This window comes from Oncorhynchus masou, chromosome 5 (assembly GCF_036934945.1).
Source record: "Oncorhynchus masou masou isolate Uvic2021 chromosome 5, UVic_Omas_1.1, whole genome shotgun sequence".
Lineage (NCBI taxonomy): Eukaryota > Metazoa > Chordata > Actinopteri > Salmoniformes > Salmonidae > Oncorhynchus > Oncorhynchus masou.
In genome coordinates this window covers 12,881,823-12,906,462 of record NC_088216.1, presented here as the reverse complement: position 1 = coordinate 12,906,462, position 24,640 = coordinate 12,881,823, and the positions used below count along the sequence as shown (strand labels likewise).

At 48.6% G+C, this 24,640-nt stretch overlaps 1 protein-coding gene across 1 annotated transcript; it reads left to right on the top strand.

Annotated features, from left to right (window-relative positions):
• The first annotated feature begins 1,576 nt into the window (after positions 1 to 1,576).
• On the top strand, positions 1,577 to 24,618 carry cant1b (calcium activated nucleotidase 1b). Its single transcript, XM_064960716.1, has 6 exons — positions 1,577 to 1,656; positions 17,931 to 18,450; positions 21,047 to 21,173; positions 23,213 to 23,353; positions 23,491 to 23,694; positions 23,958 to 24,618. The coding sequence occupies exons 2-6, from the start codon at positions 17,947 to 17,949 to the stop codon at positions 24,326 to 24,328; spliced, it is 1,347 nt and encodes a 448-aa protein (XP_064816788.1). The 5' UTR covers positions 1,577 to 1,656; positions 17,931 to 17,946; the 3' UTR covers positions 24,329 to 24,618.
• The last annotated feature ends 22 nt before the right edge of the window (positions 24,619 to 24,640 follow it).

The window sequence follows — 24,640 nt, the reverse complement described above, 5'->3', positions numbered from 1 at the left end:
GATAAAGTAGCAACACTTGTTTCCAGAGCGAGCGAGATAGCTAATCAGTCAACCAATCACTATGCACAAATTAATATTGTCTTCATGGCAATTTTGCCATTGACCAGTCGATTTCATCGCTTGTTTTAGTGGCACAGTGTAGTTGATAACGCGCCGACAGTGACACTTTTTTGTTTCTTTGTTTTGTTACATCACTTCCTGTGTTTGTTTCCAAACCTCTCTGAACCATAGAAATAGTCCACCCATTATGACGTCATTGACTTGAATAAGGCCTGTTCTCTGAACCATATTGACTGGGAATCTTTCCCCACTATGTTGTTCACCTGTTATTATAACTTTATTCACCTGTCATCAGAACCAGGGTTCAAATTATACATCGCCTCCTGGGGGTGTATGAATGGTGAGGGTGTTCAATCTGGCCTATCCCCCCTCCCCCTAATTCAAACCCTGGTTATTTTCTAAAGGACATGAACAGGGTCTGGACTTCTCGTGTTAAGATTAAGTACATGACATGAATTGCAATCAGTATGAAGAAAGGTGAATGTTGGCATTCAATAGGGTATGTCTTGAATGGTGAAAAATAGTGCACTTTTTTTTAGGGAAAAGGTTACCATTTTGGACATATGTCAAATTGACCTATATAATTGTCAGATGTGTGTTACACATGGAATTAATTGTAACATGTACCCCAAAATAACCGTTTGACACTTGAATTTGTCAATCTAGAACTAAGGAATACTGTATTTTGTTTATTATTCTACCCTAATATGAAATTGTCAATCTAGATTTGCACACTAAAATGTAATAATGGTTTTATGTGGGTCATTATGCTTCTTTGTCTAGTAGCCTAAATGCTTGTTTCCATGACTAGTAATAATGTTGGTGGGAGAATTATGTAAAATATCACAATAAATGTGTGTCATAGAAGTGTGCCATTCTGTCAAAGCTTTCTTTTTGAGAAAATATTGGTGAGTTTCAGAGACGGGACTGTCAGGGAAAACTGTGGTTGCAACTGTGGTTGCAAGGGAAATCGAGCCTTTTCATAACCCTCATATGAAACGTTATAAATAGGACCATTGTTTTTGGGGAACATAAGGGATATTGTGTTCGACCAGCCTTCTGACACCCATTCACCAGAGAATATCGCTCTCGAGAGACAACGCGTTGTTCTAGAACGTTATTTTAATTCTACCGCGGCAGCAATTCTATTCGTTTCGTTTGGAGTTTTTAGGGAAATATTATTTATCTCTGAGTCTGAACTGTACTGTACCCACTTGTATGGACTGTACATGTTACCCGAGAAGGTCAGGGTCAATGTGTTCATCTCAGCGCGACGGACAGAATATTTTAAGCAACCGCTGGTTCAAGCGACGCAGAAAGGAACGGACCAATCAGGACGCTCGTTGGGATGCGTCGGTCGGCGGCTGTGCGTCGTCATGCGCGGCAAGTTGGCAGAGTTCATTCCGCTCGCGCCAGGGAAGCAGCGACAAGGCGGAAGTCGAGCTGGCTGCCTCAACTCTCTTCCAACGATGGAGCAAGGGGAGTAGGGACCGAGAACCACCGAAACATCGGATAACCTCCTCCAAACAGTCGCTACGGGGGGACGCGGAGACCTCCCTCTCACCCAGTGAGTACGGCCTGTCTAAAGTATTCCCAGTAAGTACGGTCTGTCTAAAGTATACAAAGCCAGGCATAATAAAGTAACGGATCAATCATTTGAACTGACATGCAGTCTGGAGGCGGATTTATCAATGCTATCCAATAAGCTAGCCCCTAATGCTAAAGTGTTTTTGCAGAAGCTAGCTAGGAGCTTGCTGAAAAAGGAATACACTTTCCGAAACTATTTCCGACCTTCTCTGACTTTTTCCAGAGTTTCTATTGATTGACAGTCATCCAGCCTTTGGCGTAACTCCTACATGTATCATAGCTAGACCTTGATCATGACTCTGTTCCGTTACTTTACACACAGGAGTAATTGGACGAAGGCGTCGACAGTGGAGGTTTGTTATTAATTAGAGCCCAGACGTTCGGTCTAAACATTAACACGCGTCACTTACGTACGGTTTTGGAAGCATAACCGAGACATACTTTTCTCAAAACAAAAGTTTAAATTGAAACGCACATTTTTAGAGGGTTAGGGTTGGTGTTCCCACAAGGTCATATCTCCATGTTACAGCTGTTTACGGAAGACAGACGGAGGAATGCTACATGCTAATTGGCTGTCTCGCACGCTCTGAACACCTGTGTGTAACAGAAGGCCGACAGAAACATGTTGTCACGGAAAGATACTGTCAGCTGCGACTGTGATGAAGCCGGTTAAAACACTGTACAGTAAGTGTATATCGTATGTGTTTTGCATTTGTGAAATGATTTTGTGATATGAAAGTACGGGGCTTTATGTTTCTAGAACCGTATCGCAATTGAGAATCGATTGACGTTTAGATGGAGTATTTGGCTGTTTTGGCTGCGGAGATGGTCTACCTCTGAAAATAGTGAAGGTATCAAAGCTAACTAGTAGCTAGATACGCATTTGGTCAGTCTGCTAGTTTGACAGTCATTCGTTTTGCCCCAAGATTACTGGGGTGTAATCATTACACCGATTCTATAGCAAAACGTTTAGTCTGCTGCAAAACGTTTTGCAACAGAAACCCTTTACTCCATAGAGATGGATGACTCATCTTTTTTTATCTGGTGAGTTATAGTGTCTGTGACAGAATGAGCAGTGCCATTGAAGCTAAAGCTAACTCCATTTTAAAGTACAGTAAAACTTCAATTAGTAGGGTATCCCGGGCATATATTTGCTTGACATTTGTTGACTGTTTTCGTGCTTGCAAGTTAGCCCTCAGTGACACTGTCCATGTTAACAGTTTATATCCACGATGAGTCCTCTATCGATCTATGGTTTACTCCAAATGGAAAACGCAAGCAAGAGTTTGTATTGGACACATTTGGGTAGGTCCATTCCTGTTTAGTTCCTTTTTCCTCTGTTTGCTTCCGTTTGGTTCTTAAACAGTTTCCATAATGAATACACCCCTTGTAGTCTGGCCAGATTTCTGGCTCCACCTCTCTTCCTGTTTTTGTGGCCATGATGTCTTGAAGGGACCTAAGGGGTATCAGTGGTGTCTGCTGGTTTTGTTATTTCCTTTCAATGTTTTTGATTCAAGACGTAGATGACCAGGTGATGGGAATCATAACATGAGTGACATGTATAGGGAGCAGACAGTTCAACATAGAGGGGTCATGCAGATAGGACATTGATCCTGCTTGGTAGTATATCTGCTGTAAACTAACATCAACCAGTTTCAATCTAGGAAAACTAGTTTAAAGGAACACAAACTGGTTTGAGGCTAGTTTGATCAGATTTAGGAGATTTTCATCTGGTTTTAGCTCACAATACTGTCATCAATATCCCATAGGTATCCCAAGCTGGCTCTAATAGCATCTGATTGATTTAGTGAAGGGGAGTCCAACTCATTCCATGGAGAAACCAGCCGACACTAGACCATCTGATTGGCTGGTTTATCTCCTTTCACCTTGTGTCCAGTTAAGACCTGGACAACCATGTGAGGGGAGTCCCTAACTAATCAATGCCTTAATTGATCAGTCAAATACAAGGGAGGAGCGAAAACCATCCGACACTCGGCCCTCCGTGGAATGAGTTTGACGTGTGCCCTACTTTTGACCTGGTAGTGCACTATATAGGGAGTAGGGTGCCATTTGAGACACAGACCTGTGTTATAACAGCCTATTAGCACATGGTGAAAAGTGATTAAATCACCATGAAACAGTGATGGTTTTGCCTCTTCTGTGTTGTTTACTTATGGGTTAGCGCTTCATTCTTTTGTGCTCCAGCCAATCAAACATCGTTACCTCATTTACCTGTATTAGGTTACATCACCTGGCTGCATCACAAATGGCACCTTATTCCCTATGTAGTGTTCTACTTCTGAACAGGGCACTATGGTAAATTAGAGTACAATATTGGGAATGGGGTTCCGTTTGGGAAACACTTGGTTTGGAGGTTCTTTTACTCAGTCATTATTGCAGTTCTACCTCTCCTCTCACTGGCTAGAGAGAGAGGGGGGGACGGAGAGAGAGAGAGGGGGGGGGGACGGAGAGAGGAGGGGGGCGGAGAGAGAGAGGGGGGGGGACGGAGAGAGAGAGAGGGGGGGGGGAGAGGGAGAGAGAGAGGGAGGGGGGCGGAGAGAGAGGAGGGGGGGACGGAGAGAGAGGGGGGGGGAGAGAGAGGGGGGGGGACGGAGAGAGAGGGGGGGATACAAGGACGGAGAGAGGAAGAGATGGAACTCACTTGCTGGATGAGTGGGCGGCTGAAGAAATGGATGTGTGCGAAGGAGAGGAATATGTCTGTTGCTGAGTGCTCAGAGAGAAGGAGAGGAATATGTCTGTTGTTGAGTGCTCAGAGAGGAGGAGAGGAATATGTCTGTTGCTGAGTGCTCAGAGAGAAGGAGAGGAATATGTCTGTTGTTGAGTGCTCAGAGAGAAGGAGAGGAATATGTCTGTTGTTGAGTGCTCAGAGAGGAGGAGAGGAATATGTCTGTTGCTGAGTGCTCAGAGAGAAGGAGAGGAATATGTCTGTTGCTGAGTGCTCAGAGAGAAGGAGAGGAATATGTCTGTTGTTGAGTGCTCAGAGAGGAGGAGAGGAATATGTCTGTTGCTGAGTGCTCAGAGAGAAGGAGAGGAATATGTCTGTTGCTGAGTGCTCAGAGAGAAGGAGAGGAATATGTCTGTTGCTGAGTGCTCAGAGAGAAGGAGAGGAATATGTCTGTTGCTGAGTGCTCAGAGAGAAGGAGAGGAATATGTCTGTTGTTGAGTGCTCAGAGAGGAGGAGAGGAATATGTCTGTTGCTGAGTGCTCAGAGAGAAGGAGAGGAATATGTCTGTTGCTGAGTGCTCAGAGAGAAGGAGAGGAATATGTCTGTTGCTGAGTGCTCAGAGAGAAGGAGAGGAATATGTCTGTTGCTGAGTGCTCAGAGAGGAGGAGAGGAATATGTCTGTTGCTGAGTGCTCAGAGAGAAGGAGAGGAATATGTCTGTTGCTGAGTGCTCAGAGAGAAGGAGAGGAATATGTCTGTTGTTGAGTGCTCAGAGAGGAGGAGAGGAATATGTCTGTTGCTGAGTGCTCAGAGGAGGAGTAGAGGAGAGGAATATGTCTGTTGCTGAGTGCTCAGAGAGAAGGAGAGGAATATGTCTGTTGCTGAGTGCTCAGAGAGAAGGAGAGGAATATGTCTGTTGCTGAGTGCTCAGAGAGAAGGAGAGGAATATGTCTGTTGCTGAGTGCTCAGAGAGAAGGAGAGGAATATGTCTGTTGCTGAGTGCTCAGAGAGGAGGAGAGGAATATGTCTGTTGCTGAGTGCTCAGAGGAGGAGGAGAGGAATATGTCTGTTGCTGAGTGCTCAGAGAGAAGGAGAGGAATATGTCTGTTGCTAAGTGCTCAGAGAGAAGGAGAGGAATATGTCTGTTGCTGAGTGCTCAGAGAGAAGGAGAGGAATATGTCTGTTGCTGAGTGCTCAGAGAGAAGGAGAGGAATATGTCTGTTGCTGAGTGCTCAGAGGAGGAGGAGAGGAATATGTCTGTTGCTGAGTGCTCAGAGGAGGAGAGGAATATGTCTGTTGCTGAGTGCTCAGAGGAGGAGAGGAATATGTCTGTTGCTGAGTGCTCAGAGGAGGAGAGGAATATGTCTGTTGCTGAGTGCTCAGAGGAGGAGGAGAGGAATATGTCTGTTGCTGAGTGCTCAGAGGAGGAGAGGAATATGTCTGTTGCTGAGTGCTCAGAGAGGAGGAGAGGAATATGTCTGTTGCTGAGTGCTCAGAGGAGGAGGAGAGGAATATGTCTGTTGCTGAGTGCTCAGAGAGAAGGAGAGGAATATGTCTGTTGCTGAGTGCTCAGAGGAGGAGAGGAATATGTCTGTTGCTGAGTGCTCAGAGAGGAGGAGAGGAATATGTCTGTTGCTGAGTGCTCAGAGAGAAGGAGAGGAATATGTCTGTTGCTGAGTGCTCAGAGGAGGAGAGGAATATGTCTGTTGCTGAGTGCTCAGAGGAGGAGAAGAGGAATATATCTGTTGCTGAGTGCTCAGAGAGAAGGAGAGGAATATGTCTGTTGCTGAGTGCTCAGAGGAGGAGAGGAATATGTCTGTTGCTGAGTGCTCAGAGAGGAGGAGAGGAATATATCTGTTGCTGAGTGCTCAGAGAGGAGGAGAGGAATATATCTGTTGCTGAGTGCTCAGAGAGAAGGAGAGGAATATGTCTGTTGCTGAGTGCTCAGAGAGGAGGAGAGGAATATATCTGTTGCTGAGTGCTCAGAGAGAAGGAGAGGAATATGTCTGTTGCTGAGTGCTCAGAGAGGAGGAGAGGAATATGTCTGTTGCTGAGTGCTCAGAGAGGAGGAGAGGAATATGTCTGTTGCTAAGTGCTCAGAGGAGGAGGAGAGGAATATGTCTGTTGCTGAGTGCTCAGAGGAGGAGAAGAGGAATATATCTGTTGCTGAGTGCTCAGAGAGAAGGAGAGGAATATGTCTGTTGCTGAGTGCTCAGAGAGAAGGAGAGGAATATGTCTGTTGCTGAGTGCTCAGAGAGGAGGAGAGGAATATGTCTGTTGCTGAGTGCTCAGAGGAGGAGGAGAGGAATATGTCTGTTGCTGAGTGCTCAGAGAGGAGGAGAGGAATATGTCTGTTGCTGAGTGCTCAGAGGAGGAGGAGAGGAATATGTCTGTTGCTGAGTGCTCAGAGAGGAGGAGAGGAATATATCTGTTGCTGAGTGCTCAGAGAGAAGGAGAGGAATATGTCTGTTGCTGAGTGCTCAGAGGAGGAGGAGAGGAATATGTCTGTTGCTGAGTGCTCAGAGGAGGAGGAGAGGAATATGTCTGTTGCTGAGTGCTCAGAGAGAAGGAGAGGAATATGTCTGTTGCTGAGTGCTCAGAGGAGGAGGAGAGGAATATGTCTGTTGCTGAGTGCTCAGAGGAGGAGGAGAGGAATATGTCTGTTGCTGAGTGCTCAGAGGAGAAGGAGAGGAATATGTCTGTTGCTGAGTGCTCAGAGAGAAGGAGAGGAATATGTCTGTTGCTGAGTGCTCAGAGGAGGAGGAGAGGAATATGTCTGTTGCTGAGTGCTCAGAGGAGGAGGAGAGGAATATGTCTGTTGCTGAGTGCTCAGAGAGGAGGAGAGGAATATGTCTGTTGCTGAGTGCTCAGAGAGGAGGAGAGGAATATGTCTGTTGCTGAGTGCTCAGAGAGAAGGAGAGGAATATGTCTGTTGCTGAGTGCTCAGAGGAGGAGAGGAATATGTCTGTTGCTGAGTGCTCAGAGGAGGAGAGGAATATGTCTGTTGCTGAGTGCTCAGAGAGGAGGAGGAGAAATGGTGAATAACGGAACACAGCTGGATCTGAGAAGGGAAGAGATCAATAGACCTCACAGCTGGATTTGAGAGGGGAAGAGATCAATAGACCTCACAGCTGGATTTGAGAGGGGAAGAGATCAATAGACCTCACAGCTGGTTTCTGTGGCAGTAGGTTTGGGTTTACATGCAGTGGTGATTTAATGAGTGACTGCCTGAGTGAGAGTGTATTTGTGTTAGAGAGGCACATGGTTTTGTTTGGTCTCTCCTGTGTTAGTCTCTTGTGGTCGGCTACCTCAGTAAGTCCTCAGACTGGCTGATAACCTCATGATGATGCATCCTACTCTCCTTACCTACACAGCTAACCTGTTGACATCTTTTTCTTTTTAAACCTTTTATTTAACTAAGCAAGTCAGTTAAGATCAAATTCTTATTTACAATGACGGCCTACTCCGGGAAAACCCGGACGACGCCGGGCCAATTGTGCGCCGCCCTATGGGACTCCCAATCACGGCCGGATGTGATACAGCCCGGATTAGAACCAGGGTCTGTAGTGGATGCGGTGCCTTAGACCGCTGCACCACTCAGGAGCCCTAGCTGGAGTGGAACAGAACCAGTGTTTATGTAACAGATTTTCTTTCCAAAATGGTTCCCTATTCCCTACATAGTGCACTGCTTTTCAACCCTATGGCCCCTGGTCAAAAAAGGGGCCTTAAACAGGAAATATGGTGCAGTTTTGGACACAGTCTCTCCTAGACCAGAGGCAGATAGCATCTAGGGAGACGCCACTCCATGGTAGTTGGTTCTGTGTGTGTTTCCCTGGGTTCAAATACTATTTTAAATAATTTCAAATACACGATCTGGGCTTGATTGAGCTTGCCTGGCACAGTGGAACCAATAGAATAGTTGCAGGCGGTCAAACCCCACCCACCTGGAACTCCAACATGCTAGAGAGCAAACACCAGAAGTCTTTGAAAGATTTCAAATAGTATTTGAACCCTGGTATGTATTCTACAGTATTGTAGTGTCTAGCCCTTGCTGCCTGTCTTGAAGCATTGCGTGACTCAGTAGTACAAGTGAGTGGGTGCAGAACTGTGACAGAGGAACAATGGAACTAGTACCTACCTGTCCTCTACCTTTTAAGTCTGTTGCCCCGAGCAACCACGATGCAAGACTGTCAGAGAACATGTCATCTTGTCTGTAGCAGTACTGTACCACACAGACACAGAGCCCTCTCCAGTTTCAACTGGAAGGCACCTGTTCCCTCTCCTCCACCCAGCCATGACACCCTATTCCCTACATAGAGCCTTATGGGACCATGTCAACAGTCAGGTACCACACCTGTGTTCAGGTAGGGAGAAGTTGCCCCTTGATGCTGTTGTTGGGTCCGTTTGGCATTTTCCCTACTTCCAGTTAAAGATAGGACTGGGGTAGGTGAAGCTGATTCTAGATCTCTACCGAGTGGTAAACTACACCCAGAAGCACTGGTAGCCCAGGGTCGTATTCATTAGTGCAAACGTGTTGCAACAGGAAATGTAATGCAAAGGAAACTGAGATTCTTAACCTATTGGATAAGTTCAGTTTCTGTCTGTTTTCTTTCATTTAGTGTCTAGTGAATATGACCCAGTCCTGGGGAGCCTTGTCCAGTCACTAGCTGGTCTAGGGTCTAGTGAATACGACCCAGTCCTGGGGAGCCTTGTCCAGTCACAAGCTGGTTTAGGGTCTAGTGAATACGACCCAGTCCTGGGGAGCCTTGTCCAGTCACTAGCTGGTCTAGTGTCTAGTGAATACGACCCAGTCCTGGGGAGCCTTGTCCAGTCACTAGCTGGTTTAGTGTCTAGTGAATACGACCCAGTCCTGGGGAGCCTTGTCCAGTCACTAGCTGGTTTAGTGTCTAGTGAATACGACCCAGTCCTGGGGAGCCTTGTCCAGTCACTAGCTGGTTTAGTGAATACGACCCAGTCCTGGGGAGCCTTGTCCAGTCACTAGCTGGTCTAGTGAATACGACCCAGTCCTGGGGAGCCTTGTCCAGTCACTAGCTGGTTTAGTGTCTAGTGAATACGACCCAGTCCTGGGGAGCCTTGTCCAGTCACTAGCTGGTTTAGTGTCTAGTGAATACGACCCAGTCCTGGGGAGCCTTGTCCAGTCACTAGCTGGTTTAGTGTCTAGTGAATACGACCCAGTCCTGGGGAGCCTTGTCCAGTCACTAGCTGGTTTAGTGTCTAGTGAATACGACCCAGTCCTGGGAGCCTTGTCCAGTCACTAGCTGGTTTAGTGTCTAGTGAATACGACCCAGTCCTGGGGAGCCTTGTCCAGTCACTAGCTGGTTTAGTGTCTAGTGAATACGACCCAGTCCTGGGGAGCCTTGTCCAGTCACTAGCTGGTTTAGTGTCTAGTGAATACGACCCAGTCCTGGGGAGCCTTGTCCAGTCACTAGCTGGTTTAGTGTCTAGTGAATACGACCCAGTCCTGGGGAGCCTTGTCCAGTCACTAGCTGGTCTAGTGAATACGACCCAGTCCTGGGGAGCCTTGTCCAGTCACTAGCTGGTTTGGTTCTAGTGAATACGACCCAGTCCTGGGGAGCCTTGTCCAGTCACTAGCTGGTTTAGTGTCTAGTGAATACGACCCAGTCCTGGGGAGCCTTGTCCAGTCACTAGCTGGTTTAGTGTCTAGTGAATACGACCCAGTCCTGGGGAGCCTTGTCCAGTCACTAGCTGGTTTAGTGAATACGACCCAGTCCTGGGGAGCCTTGTCCAGTCACTAGCTGGTTTAGTGTCTAGTGAATACGACCCAGTCCTGGGGAGCCTTGTCCAGTCACTAGCTGGTTTAGTGTCTAGTGAATACGACCCAGTCCTGGGGAGCCTTGTCCAGTCACTAGCTGGTTTAGTGTCTAGTGAATACGACCCAGTCCTGGGGAGCCTTGTCCAGTCACTAGCTGGTTTAGTGTCTAGTGAATACGACCCAGTCCTGGGGAGCCTTGTCCAGTCACTAGCTGGTCTAGTGTCTAGTGAATATGACCCAGTCCTGGTGAGCCTTGTCCAGTCACTAGCTGGTCTAGTGAATACGACCCAGTCCTGGGGAGCCTTGTCCAGTCACTAGCTGGTCTAGTGAATACGACCCAGTCCTGGGGAGCCTTGTCCAGTCACTAGCTGGTTTAGTGTCTAGTGAATATGACCCAGTCCTGGGGAGCCTTGTCCAGTCACTAGCTGGTCTAGTGAATACGACCCAGTCCTGGGGAGCCTTGTCCAGTCACTAGCTGGTCTAGTGAATACGACACAGTCCTGGGGAGCCTTGTCCAGTCACTAGCTGGTCTAGTGAATATGACCCAGTCCTGGGGAGCCTTGTCCAGTCACTAGCTGGTCTAGTGAATATGACCCAGTCCTGGGGAGCCTTGTCCAGTCACTAGCTGGTCTAGTGAATACGACACAGTCCTGGGGAGCCTTGTCCAGTCACTAGCTGGTCTAGTGAATATGACCCAGTCCTGGGGAGCCTTGTCCAGTCACTAGCTGGTTTAGTGAATATGACCCAGTCCTGGGGAGCCTTGTCCAGTCACTAGCTGGTTTAGTGTCTAGTGAATACGACCCAGTCCTGGGGAGCCTTGTCCAGTCACTAGCTGGTTTAGTGTCTAGTGAATACGACCCAGTCCTGGGGAGCCTTGTCCAGTCACTAGCTGGTTTAGTGTCTAGTGAATACGACCCAGTCCTGGGGAGCCTTGTCCAGTCACTAGCTGGTTTAGTGAATACGACCCAGTCCTGGGGAGCCTTGTCCAGTCACTAGCTGGTTTAGTGAATACGACCCAGTCCTGGGGAGCCTTGTCCAGTCACTAGCTGGTTTAGTGAATACGACCCAGTCCTGGGGAGCCTTGTCCAGTCACTAGCTGGTCTAGTGAATACGACCCAGTCCTGGGGAGCCTTGTCCACTCACTAGCTGGTTTGGTGTCTAGTGAATACGACCCAGTCCTGGTGAGCCTTGTCCAGTCACTAGCTGGTTTGGTGTCTAGTGAATACGACCCAGTCCTGGTGAGCCTTGTCCAGTCACTAGCTGGTTTGGTGTCTAGTGAATACGACCCAGTCCTGGTGAGCCTTGTCCAGTCACTAGCTGGTCTAGTGAATACGACCCAGTCCTGGGGAGCCTTGTCCAGTCACTAGCTGGTTTAGTGTCTAGTGAATACGACCCAGTCCTGGGGAGCCTTGTCCAGTCACTAGCTGGTCTAGTGAATACGACCCAGTCCTGGGGAGCCTTGTCCAGTCACTAGCTGGTCTAGTGAATACGACCCAGTCCTGGGGAGCCTTGTCCAGTCACTAGCTGGTTTAGTGTCTAGTGAATACGACCCAGTCCTGGGGAGCCTTGTCCAGTCACTAGCTGGTTTAGTGTCTAGTGAATACGACCCAGTCCTGGGGAGCCTTGTCCAGTCACTAGCTGGTTTAGTGTCTAGTGAATACGACCCAGTCCTGGGGAGCCTTGTCCAGTCACTAGCTGGTTTAGTGTCTAGTGAATACGACCCAGTCCTGGTGAGCCTTGTCCAGTCACTAGCTGGTTTAGTGTCTAGTGAATACGACCCAGTCCTGGGGAGCCTTGTCCAGTCACTAGCTGGTTTAGTGAGTGAATACGACCCAGTCCTGGGGAGCCTTGTCCAGTCACTAGCTGGTTTAGTGTCTGAAACGACCCAGTCCTGGGGAGCCTTGTCCAGTCACTAGCTGGTTTAGTGAATACGACCCAGTCCTGGGGAGCCTTGTCCAGTCACTAGCTGGTTTAGTGTCTAGTGAATACGACCCAGTCCTGGGGAGCCTTGTCCAGTCACTAGCTGGTCTAGTGAATACGACCCAGTCCTGGGGAGCCTTGTCCAGTCACTAGCTGGTCTAGTGAATACGACCCAGTCCTGGGGAGCCTTGTCCAGTCACTAGCTGGTTTAGTGTCTAGTGAATACGACCCAGTCCTGGGGAGCCTTGTCCAGTCACTAGCTGGTTTAGTGTCTAGTGAATACGACCCAGTCCTGGGGAGCCTTGTCCAGTCACTAGCTGGTTTAGTGAATACGACCCAGTCCTGGGGAGCCTTGTCCAGTCACTAGCTGGTTTAGTGAATACGACCCAGTCCTGGGGAGCCTTGTCCAGTCACTAGCTGGTTTAGTGTCTAGTGAATACGACCCAGTCCTGGGGAGCCTTGTCCAGTCACTAGCTGGTCTAGTGAATACGACCCAGTCCTGGGGAGCCTTGTCCACTCACTAGCTGGTTTGGTGTCTAGTGAATACGACCCAGTCCTGGTGAGCCTTGTCCAGTCACTAGCTGGTTTGGTGTCTAGTGAATACGACCCAGTCCTGGGGAGCCTTGTCCAGTCACTAGCTGGTCTGGTGTCTAGTGAATACGACCCAGTCCTGGTGAGCCTTGTCCAGTCACTAGCTGGTCTAGTGAATACGACCCAGTCCTGGGGAGCCTTGTCCAGTCACTAGCTGGTTTAGTGTCTAGTGAACACGACCCAGTCCTGGGGAGCCTTGTCCAGTCACTAGCTGGTCTAGTGAATACGACCCAGTCCTGGGGAGCCTTGTCCAGTCACTAGCTGGTCTAGTGAATACGACCCAGTCCTGGGGAGCCTTGTCCAGTCACTAGCTGGTCTAGTGTCTAGTGAATACGACCCAGTCCTGGGGAGCCTTGTCCAGTCACTAGCTGGTTTGGTGTCTAGTGAATACGACCCAGCCCTGGGGAGCCTTGTCCAGTCACTAGCTGGTTTAGTGTCTAGTGAATACGACCCATTCCTGGGGAGCCTTGTCCAGTCACTAGCTGGTTTAGTGTCTAGTGAATACGACCCAGTCCTGGTGAGCCTTGTCCAGTCACTAGCTGGTTTAGTGTCTAGTGAATACGACCCAGTCCTGGGGAGCCTTGTCCAGTCACTAGCTGGTTTAGTGTCTAGTGAATACGACCCAGTCCTGGGGAGCCTTGTCCAGTCACTAGCTGGTTTAGTGTCTAGTGAATACGACCCAGTCCTGGGGAGCCTTGTCCAGTCACTAGCTGGTCTAGTGTCTAGTGAATACGACCCAGTCCTGGGGAGCCTTGTCCAGTCACTAGCTGGTCTAGTGAATACGACCCAGTCCTGGGGAGCCTTGTCCAGTCACTAGCTGGTTTAGTGTCTAGTGAATACGACCCAGTCCTGGGGAGCCTTGTCCAGTCACTAGCTGGTCTAGTGTCTAGTAAATATGACCCAGTCCTGGGGAGCCTTGTCCAGTCACTAGCTGGTCTAGTGAATACGACCCAGTCCTGGGGAGCCTTGTCCAGTCACTAGCTGGTTTAGTGTCTAGTGAATACGACCCAGTCCTGGGGAGCCTTGTCCAGTCACTAGCTGGTCTAGTGAATACGACCCAGTCCTGGGGAGCCTTGTCCAGTCACTAGCTGGTTTAGTGTCTAGTGAATACGACCCAGTCCTGGGGAGCCTTGTCCAGTCACTAGCTGGTCTAATGTCTATTGAATACGACCCAGTCCTGGGGAGCCTTGTCCAGTCACTAGCTGGTCTAGTGTCTAGTGAATACGACCCAGTCCTGGGGAGCCTTGTCCAGTCACTAGCTGGTCTAGTGTCTAGTGAATACGACCCAGTCCTGGGGAGCCTTGTCCAGTCACTAGCTGGTCTAGTGAATACGACCCAGTCCTGGGGAGCCTTGTCCAGTCACTAGCTGGTTTAGTGTCTAGTGAATACGACCCAGTCCTGGTGAGCCTTGTCCAGTCACTAGCTGGTCTAGTGAATACGACCCAGTCCTGGGGAGCCTTGTCCAGTCACTAGCTGGTCTAGTGAATACGACCCAGTCCTGGGGAGCCTTGTCCAGTCACTAGCTGGTTTAGTGAATACGACCCAGTCCTGGGGAGCCTTGTCCAGTCACTAGCTGGTTTAGTGTCTAGTGAATACGACCCAGTCCTGGTGAGCCTTGTCCAGTCACTAGCTGGTCTAGTGAATACGACCCAGTCCTGGGGAGCCTTGTCCAGTCACTAGCTGGTTTAGTGTCTAGTGAATACGACCCAGTCCTGGGGAGCCTTGTCCAGTCACTAGCTGGTCTAGTGTCTAGTGAATACGACCCAGTCCTGGTGAGCCTTGTCCAGTCACTAGCTGGTTTAGTGAATACGACCCAGTCCTGGGGAGCCTTGTCCAGTCACTAGCTGGTTTGCATCTAATTTGCTGACAGATCTTCATGCAAATATATAAAAATCTGCGTAAGTAAAACATTTGATCATTTTCCCAACAGTGGGGTTTCCTCAAACTGACTTGTTGTGGTTAAAAGTCTGTGCTTGATGACTTGGTGAACAAAATGTACTTTTTAACTTTTTAACATTTCTATTTGATACATGAAAACTTAAAGTTCAATGTGTTTCCATCACATTTTCCCCTAGCCACAGCTGTCTCATGCAGTGTGGGTAGGCTGCCGACATTATGATGTTACTATGGACAAGAACAAGAGTTGTTTTATTCATCAAGCAGCAGTGAAACATCAATCATCACGTCACCAGAATCAAACCCTTGATATTTATTGAAAGGAGCATCAAGCTCATCACTGTGCACTTTCTCCCCACACTGTGAAGTTCATTATAACTTATTTAATCTGTAGCCTAATAAACTGCATGCTGTCCTGAGTCGTGGTGGGAGGACCACACACACCAGCTCATCACGTGACTCCATGTTTACTTCCATATGATGTCTAATAAACCAATATTTGCCCTCTTCCTTTTTCCAATTCTCTATCCCCTTTTACCCCCTGTACCTGTCTTCTCTCTCTCTCTCTCTGTCTATCTCTCTCTGTCTATCTCTCTCTGTCTATCTCTCTCTGTCTATCTCTCTCTGTCTATCTCTCTCTGTCTATCTCTCTCTGTCTATCTCTCTCTGTCTATCTCTCTCTGTCTATCTCTCTCTCTCTCTGTCCATCTCTCTCTCTCTCTGTCCATCTCTCTCTCTCTCTCTCTCTCTCTGTGTCCATCTCTCTCTCTCTCTCTGTGTCCATCTCTCTCTCTCTCTCTCTCTCTCTCTCTCTCTCTCTGTGTCCATCTCTCTCTCTCTTTCTCTCTCTGTGTCCATCTCGCTCTCTCTCTTTCTCTCTCTGTGTCCATCTCGCTCTCTCTCTTTCTCTCTCTGTGTCCATCTCTCTCTCTCTCTCTCTCTCTCTCTCTCTCTCTCTCTCTCTCTCTCTCTGTGTCCTCTCTCTCTCTCTCTCTCTCTCTCTGTGTCCATCTCTCTCTCTCTCTCTCTCTGTGTCCATCTCGCTCTCTCTCTTTCTCTCTCTGTGTCCTCTTTTCTCTCTCTCTGTGTCCATCTCATCTCTCTCTCTCTCTCTCTGTGTCCACTCTCTCTCTCTCTCTCTCTCTGTGTCCATCTCTCTCTCTCTCTCTCTCTGTGTCCATCTCTCTCTCTCTCTCTCTGTGTCCATCTCTCTCTCTCTCTCTCTCTCTCTCTCTCTGTGTCCATCTCTCTCTCTCTCTCTCTCTCTCTGTGTGTCCATCTCTCTCTCTCTGTGTGTCCATCTCTCTCTCTCTGTGTGTCCATCTCTCTCTCTGTGTGTCCATCTCTCTGTGTCCATTCTCTCTGTGTGTCCATCTCTCTCTCTCTGTGTCCATCTCTCTCTCTCTGTGTGTCCATCTCTCTCTGTGTGTCCAGCCTAATAAACTGCATGCTGTCTGGTCGTGGTCTCTCTCTCTCTCTGTGTCCATCTCTCTCTCTCTGTGTCCATCTCTCTCTCTCTGTGTCCATCTCTCTCTCTCTGTGTCCATCTCTCTCTCTCTGTGTCCATCTCTCTCTCTCCGTGTCCATCTCTCTCTCTCTCTCTCTCTCTCTGTGTGTCCATCTCTCTCTCTCTCTCTCTCTCTCTCTCTCTCTCTCTCTCTGTGTCCATCTCTCTCTCTCTGTGTGTCCATCTCTCTCTCTCTGTGTGTCCATCTCTCTGTGTCCATCTCTCTCTCTGTGTGTCCATCTCTCTCTCTCTCTGTGTCCATCTCTCTCTCTCTGTGTCCATCTCTCTCTCTCTGTGTCCATCTCTCTCTCTGTGTCCATCTCTCTCTCTCTGTGTCCATCTCTCTCTCTCTGTGTCCATCTCTCTCTCCGTGTCCATCTCTCTCTCTCTCTCTCTCTCTGTGTCCATCTCTCTCTCTCTCTCTCTCTGTGTCCATCTCTCTCTCTCTCTGTGTGTCCATCTCTCTCTCTCTGTGTGTCCATCTCTCTCTCTCTGTGTGTCCATCTCTCTCTCTCTGTGTGTCCATCTCTCTCTCTCTGTGTGTCCATCTCTCTCTCTGTGTCCATCTCTCTCTCTCTCTGTGTCCATCTCTCTCTCTCTGTGTCCATCTCTCTCTCTCTCTCTCTCTCTCTCTCTCTGTGTCCATCTCTCTCTCTCTCTGTGTCCATCTCTCTCTGTGTGTCCATCTCTCTCTCTGTGTGTCCATCTCTCTCTCTGTGTGTCCATCTCTCTCTCTGTGTGTCCATCTCTCTCTCTCTGTGTCCATCTCTCTCTCTGTGTGTCCATCTCTCTCTCTCTGTGTGTCCATCTCTCTGTGTCCATCTCTCTCTCTCTGTGTGTCCATCTCTCTCTCTCTGTGTGTCCATCTCTCTCTCTCTCTGTGTCCATCTCTCTCTCTCTGTGTCCATCTCTCTGTGTCCATCTCTCTGTGTCCATCTCTCTCTCTCTGTGTGTCCATCTCTCTCTCTCTCTGTGTCCATCTCTCTCTCTCTGTGTCCATCTCTCTCTCTCTGTGTCCATCTCTCTCTGTGTCCATCTCTCTCTCTCCGTGTCCATCTCTCTCTCTCTGTGTGTCCATCTCTCTCTCTCTCTGTGTCCATCTCTCTCTCTCTCTGTGTCCATCTCTCTCTCTCTCTGTGTCCATCTCTCTCTCTCTGTGTCCATCTCTCTCTCTCTCTGTGTCCATCTCTCTCTCTCTCTGTGTCCATCTCTCTCTCTCTCTCTCTGTGTCCATCTCTCTCTCTCTCTCTCTGTGTCCATCTCTCTCTCTCTCTCTCTGTGTCCATCTCTCTCTCTCTCTCTCTGTGTCCATCTCTCTCTCTGTGTGTCCATCTCTCTCTCTCTCTGTCTGTAGATCCCTCTCTCTCTCTGTGTCCATCTCTCTCTCTCTGTGTGTCCATCTCTCTCTCTCTGTGTGTCCATCTCTCTCTCTCTCTGTGTGTCCATCTCTCTCTCTCTGTGTGTCCATCTCTCTCTCTCTCTCTCTGTGTCCATCTCTCTCTCTCTCTCTCTGTGTGTCCATCTCTCTCTCTCTGTGTGTCCATCTCTCTCTCTCTGTGTGTCCATCTCTCTCTCTCTCTCTGTGTGTCCATCTCTCTCTCTCTCTGTGTCCATCTCTCTCTCTCTCTGTGTCCATCTCTCTCTCTCTCTCTCTGTGTCCATCTCTCTCTCTCTCTCTGTGTCCATCTCTCTCTCTGTGTCCATCTCTCTCTCTCTTTGTCCATCTCTCTCTCTGTGTCCATCTCTCTCTCTCTCTGTGTCCATCTTTCTCTGTGTCCATCCTGTGTCCCTCTCTCTCTCTCTCTGTCTCTCTGTCTCTCTCTCTCTCTCTCTGTGTGTCTGTGTCCCTCTCTCTCTCTCTCACCCTCCCCTCTTTCCCCACCCTCCCAGCTCCCTCTCCCTCCCCATGTCCATTATCTCAGGGTATAATTCAGAGCCGGAACGTGGTGGTGGTCCTGATGATTCCGGTTCCATGAATTCCCTACGGGTCTCCGTGCGAGGCCTTCCTGCCCTGGCCTTCATGGCCGGCGCCACCTCTGACCCCCGCTTCCGCCTAAAATGGAGGGCCATCACCGTGGCAACACTCATTGCCCTCGCCCTGCTGTTCTACCTGCACCAGACGACGGGGGTCGGAACTGGCGGCGATGACGTCTTCGGCGTCTCCTCTGACCGCTTCCATCACCATGGTAACGGGGCGCAAAGCTGGTGGACGAACAATGACAATGAAATAAACAGTAATGGGAACCGTCACCCGGTGGCTGCAGTGGGGAACAACGGCGGCGTCACCTCGAATAATAAACACTACAACGACACATATCCTCTCAGTCCCCCGGAGAGGATGGCGTCTGGGAGCATCCGTTACCGTATTGGGGTGATCGCAGACTTGGACACGGCCTCAATGAGCACCAAGGTATTTAAATCATGCTTGAAAACACACATTTCAGCTTTATCCGTAATTAGACTATGTACTTTATTTTTTATTATTTTTCATTTATTACATTTTATATAAAACATTTATTTTTCTATTATAAATCTCCCCAATTTCGTGGTATTCAATTGGTAGTTATAACGTCTTGTCTCATCACGGTCTTAGACCACAGCTAGCAGTGAGATGCAGAGCCTTAGACCACAGCTAGCAGTGTGATGCAGAGCCTTAGACCACAGCTAGCAGTGTGATGCAGAGCCTTAGACCACAGCTAGCAGTGAGATGCAGAGCCTTAGACCACAGCTAGCAGTGAGATGCAGAGCCTTAGACCACAGCTAGCAGTGTGATGCAGAGCCTTAGACCACAGCTAGCAGTGAGATGCAGAGCCTTAGACCACAGCTAGCAGTGAGATGCAGAGCCTTAGACCACAGCTAGCAGTGTGATGCAGAGCCTTAGACCACAGCTAGCAGTGAGATGCAGAGCCCTAGACCACAGATAGCAGTGAGAGAGCCTAGACCACAGCTAGCAGTGAGATGCAGAGCCTTAGACCACAGCTAGCAGTGTGATGCAGAGCCTTAGACCACAGCTAGCAGTGAGATGCAGAGCCTTAGACCACAGCTAGCAGTGTGATGCAGAGCCTTAGACCACAGCTAGCAGATGCAGAGCCTTAGACCACAGCTAGCAGTGTGATGCAGAGCCTTAGACCACAGCTAGCAGTGTGATGCAGAGCCTTAGACCACAGCTAGCAGTGTGATGCAGAGCCTTAGACCACAGCAGCAGTGTGATGCAGAGCCTTAGACCACAGCTAGCAGTGAGATGCAGAGCCTTAGACCACAGCTAGCAGTGTGATGCAGAGCCTTAGACCACAGCTAGCAGTGTGATGCAGAGCCTTAGACCACAGCTAGCAGTGAGATGCAGAGCCTTAGACCACAGCTAGCAGTGTGATGCAGAGCCTTAGACCACAGCTAGCAGTGTGATGCAGAGCCCTAGACCACAGCTAGCAGAGCCTTAGACCACAGCTAGCAGAGCCTTAGACCACAGCTAGCAGTGAGATGCAGAGCCTTAGACCACAGCTAGCAGAGCCTTAGACCACAGCTAGCAGTGTGATGCAGAGCCTTAGACCACAGCTAGCAGTGTGATGCAGAGCCTTAGACCACAGCTAGCAGTGAGATGCAGAGCCTTAGACCACAGCTAGCAGTGAGATGCAGAGCCTTAGACACAGCAGCAGTGAGATGCAGAGCCTTAGACCACAGCTAGCAGAGCCTTAGACCACAGCTAGCAGTGTGATGCAGAGCCTTAGACCACAGATAGCAGTGTGATGCAGAGCCTTAGACCACAGCTAGCAGTGAGATGCAGAGCCTTAGACCACAGCTAGCAGTGAGATGCAGAGCCTTAGACCACAGCTAGCAGAGCCTTAGACCACAGCTAGCAGTGTGATGCAGAGCCTTAGACCACAGCTAGCAGTGAGATGCAGAGCCTTAGACCACAGCTAGCAGAGCCTTAGACCACAGCTAGCAGTGTGATGCAGAGCCTTAGACCACAGCTAGCAGTGTGATGCAGAGCCTTAGACCACAGCTAGCAGTGTGATGCAGAGCCTTAGACCACAGCTAGCAGTGTGATGCAGAGCCTTAGACCACAGCTAGCAGAGCCTTAGACCACAGCTAGCAGAGCCTTAGACCACAGCTAGCAGTGAGATGCAGAGCCTTAGACCACAGCTAGCAGTGAGATGCAGAGCCTTAGACCACAGCTAGCAGTGAGATGCAGAGCCTTAGACCACAGCTAGCAGAGCCTTAGACCACAGCTAGCAGTGTGATGCAGAGCCTTAGACCACAGCTAGCAGTGTGATGCAGAGCCTTAGACCACAGCTAGCAGTGTGATGCAGAGCCTTAGACCACAGCTAGCAGTGTGATGCAGAGCCTTAGACCACAGCTAGCAGAGCCTTAGACCACAGCTAGCAGAGCCTTAGACCACAGCTAGCAGTGTGATGCAGAGCCTTAGACCACAGCTAGCAGTGTGATGCAGAGCCTTAGACCACAGCTAGCAGTGTGATGCAGAGCCTTAGACCACAGCTAGCAGAGCCTTAGACCACAGCTAGCAGTGAGATGCAGAGCCTTAGACCACAGCTAGCAGTGTGATGCAGAGCCTTAGACCAACATGCTAAAATAAACTATTGATCTCATGTCCTGTAGGGTCAGACGTGGTTCAGCTACATGCTAAAATAAACGATTGATCTCATGTCCTGTAGGGTCAGACGTGGTTCAGCTACATGCTAAAATAAACTATTGATCTCATGTCCTGTAGGGTCAGACGTGGTTCAGCTACATGCTAAAATAAACTATTGATCTCATGTCCTGTAGGGTCAGACGTGGTTCAGCTACATGCTAAAATAAACTATTGATCTCATGTCCTGTAGGGTCAGACGTGGTTCAGCTACATGCTAAAATAAACTATTGATCTCATGTCCTGTAGGGTCAGACGTGGTTCAGCTACATGCTAAAATAAACTATTGATCTCATGTCCTGTAGGGTCAGACGTGGTTCAGTTACATGCTAAAATAAACTATTGATCTCATGTCCTGTAGGGTCAGACGTGGTTCAGCGTCATGCGGAGGGGCCACCTGGTGGTGTCTGAGAGTGGGGACCGAGTGGAGGTGGAGTGGGACGCAGACAGCCTGACCCTGGAGAGCCACCTGGCTGAGAAGGGACGAGGTGGTTTGAGTTACTGCTGTTCCATCTAAAATGGCACTCTCTTCACTCTTTAGTGCACCACTTATTAGTGCAGAAAACAGCGAATAGGGTGCAATTTGGGACTCGAACCGTGTTGTACCATTTATTAAAATGGCTTCAAAGCTTCTTTTTTTATATATCAGCATTTGTCACAAACTGCCTTTAAAGCTGCAATATGTCACTTTTTGGGCGACTTGACCAAATTCACAAAGAAATGCGTGTTATAGATCTGTAGTTCTCATTGAAAGCAAGTCTAAGAAGCAGTAGATCTGTCCCGTGTGCGCTATCTCTATGCTTCCTGTTCTTAAGTTTTAGATTCTCTACGCTATACCTGCATTTTGTCACAACTATTAGAATTGTAGCAAGCAGGAAATGGCGGAGTGATTTCTGCACAGTGCGTCTTTACGGTAAATCAGCCGAGACCCCAAAGACGAAGCAGAAGAGGAGAAGGGTTTTAACCAGGGGTTGTCAGACCTCTCAGGGACCCCCAAGTCGTTCCATGTTTTTAATGTACTCCAGAGCTAGGACTGCAGATTCAACTCCTCATCAAACCGTCAACTCGGGGAATCAGGTGAGCTAGTTCTACAATGGAATTGTGAAACGTCCGAGGTTCCACGAGGAGAGGTTTGAAAGCCCCTGGTTTTAAACCACTGTGTTGTGTTCTCTCTGCCTGGCTGCCAGACCACTCTGATTCTGCTCTCTTGCCAACTCCTTATGGAACTGTCTTGTTTTGTAAGGAGTGGCTAGAGGGCAGAGACAGACTGGCAGCCAGGCTAGTATCACATAACAGTAGTTGGAATGTGTTCTCCTTTCTCCTGGCGTATGAGAAGAATAAATCTTCAGAGAGTATTCCATGACTTATTCAACATTTTATTGTGTTACAGCCTAAATTCAACAGATTTATGTTTCTCCTCTCACCCATCTACACACAATACCCCGTAATGACAAAGTGAAAACATTTATTGAAAATGAAATCCAGAAATATCTTATTTACATAAGTATTCACACCCTTGAGTCAATACATGTTGGAATAATCTTTGGCAGCGATTATAGTTGTGAGTCTTTCTGGTAAAGCTGTGCACAACTGGATTGTACAATCTTTGCCTTCTTCATTTTAAAATTCTTCAAGCTCTGTCAAATTGGTTGTTGATCATTGCTAGACAACCAAGTCTTGCCGTCGATTTTCAAGTAGATTTAATTCAAAACTGTAACTCGGCCACTCAGGAACATTAACTGTCTTCTTGGTGAGCAACTCCAGTGTAGATTTGGCCTTGTGTTTTAGGTTGTTGTCCTGCTGAAAGATGAATTAATCTGCCAGTGTCTGTTGGAAAGCAGACTGAACCAGGTTTTCCTCTAGGATGTTGCCTGTGCTTAGCTCTATTCCATTTCTTGTTTATCCTGAAAAACAACTCTGTCCTTAACAATGACAAGCATACCCATAACATGATGCAGACACCACTATGCTTAAAAATATGTAGAGTGGTACTCTGTAATGTATTGGATTACAGAGTACCAAACACAACTCTTTGTATTCAGGACAAAAAGTGAATTGCTTTGCCACATTTTTAGCAGTATTACTTGTTTTGTAATATTTTTTATTCTGTACAGCCTTCCTTCTTTTCACTCTGTCCATTAGGTTAGTATTGTGGAGTAACTACAATGTTGTTGATCCATCCTCAGTTTTCTCCTATCACAGCCGTTAAACTCTGTAACGGTTTTAAAGTCACCATTGGCCTCATTGTGAAATCCCTGAGCGGCTTCCTTCCTCTCCTGTGTTAGGAAGGACGCCTTTATCTTTGTAGTAAAAATGTCTGAAAACATTATTCCACTTTGACATTATGAGATATTGTGTGTAGGCCAGTGACAAAACAATCTCAATTGAATCCATGTTAAATTCAGGCTGTAACACAACAACATATGGAAAGAGTTAGAGTGAATACTTTCTGTACTTAATATTAATGAAGACTGTGCTGTGCTGGGTGCATCGTTTTGACCGTTTTGAGTGATCATTGTACCCCCAGGTATGGAGCTGTCGGAGCTAGTTGCGTTCAACGGTCACCTGTACAGTGTAGACGACCGTACAGGAGTTGTCTACAGGATAGAGGGGAACCAGGCGGTACCCTGGGTTATACTGACTGATGGAGACGGGTCTGTCTCAAAAGGTCAGTGTGTGGGGTGGGGGTGGGGGTGGGGGTGGGGGGCTCAAAACAGAGTGGCTGGCCCTGATGAGTGTCTGTACGTGAGGGGGGGATCACCAGGTCCATACTGTAATAACCTCTAACCCTTGACCTCTGTGTAGGGTTCAAGGCGGAGTGGCTGGCGGTGAAGGATGAGTGCCTCTACGTGGGTGGTCTGGGTAAAGAGTGGACGACCACTACCGGAGAGTTCATCAACGACAACCCCCAATGGATCAAGGTGGTGGGTTACCGCGGCAACGTGCAACACAAGAACTGGGTACCGCGTTACAACGCCCTGCGCAGCGCAGCCGGGATTCAACCGCCAGGTGAGGCAGGGGGGAGGAGTCTAATACACCCGTCTTTAATCCGCTTGGTTCCTGGAAGAATGTATGACACACCCTTTAATCTTTGTGTCACGCTAACGCTCTCTGTTCCTCTGAAGATGTCACTTTCTATTGTCTTTCTCCGAGGCGACCTGATGCACCAAGTCAGTTGTGTGGAAAAACACTCCCTCGATCATCTCACCATCTCTGTCAACTTGGTTAATCTCACACTTTCTCTCTCATGTATCTCCCCTTTCTCCCTCCAGGTTACCTGATCCATGAGTCTGCAGCGTGGTCCGACCGCCTCCAGCGCTGGTTCTTCCTCCCCCGCCGCGCCAGCTCCGAACGCTACGATGAGATCGCCGACGAGCACCGCGCCACCAACCTCCTCCTCTCTTGCCCCTCGGACTTCCGCGAAATCACCGTGGGGCACGCTGGACCCCTCCACCCAACGCACGGTTTCTCCTCGTTCAAGTTCGTACCGGACACCGACGATCAGATCGTACTCGCGTTGAAGTCGGAGGAGGACGCAGGGAAGATAGCGACGTACATCCTGGCGTTTACTTTAGACGGGAGGATGTTACTGCCAGAGACGAAGATAGGAGACCTGAAGTATGAAGGACTGGAGTTCATTTAAAATGGATGAGGAGGAAAGAGAGGAGGGATGGAGAAATCCTGAGGAGAGACTGGAGAGAGGGTTGGTTTTTAGAACTTACCTCCCTGTGGCCTGACACACCTGTGAAGTAGTGTGATGAGGTAGGAGGACTCTGTTCCAGGAAGGGTTACGGTCCCAGTCATCACCAACAAGGTTGTCCAGAGAAATGACTAGTGTTTGGTGACAGACACCCTAAGATTCTTCACACACTTCCTGGCCCCCAAATGAGTCTGGGTAATGTAGTCCACTAAGTTTGGGTTTAAACAGACAGCCCAATCTGATGTTTACATCAGA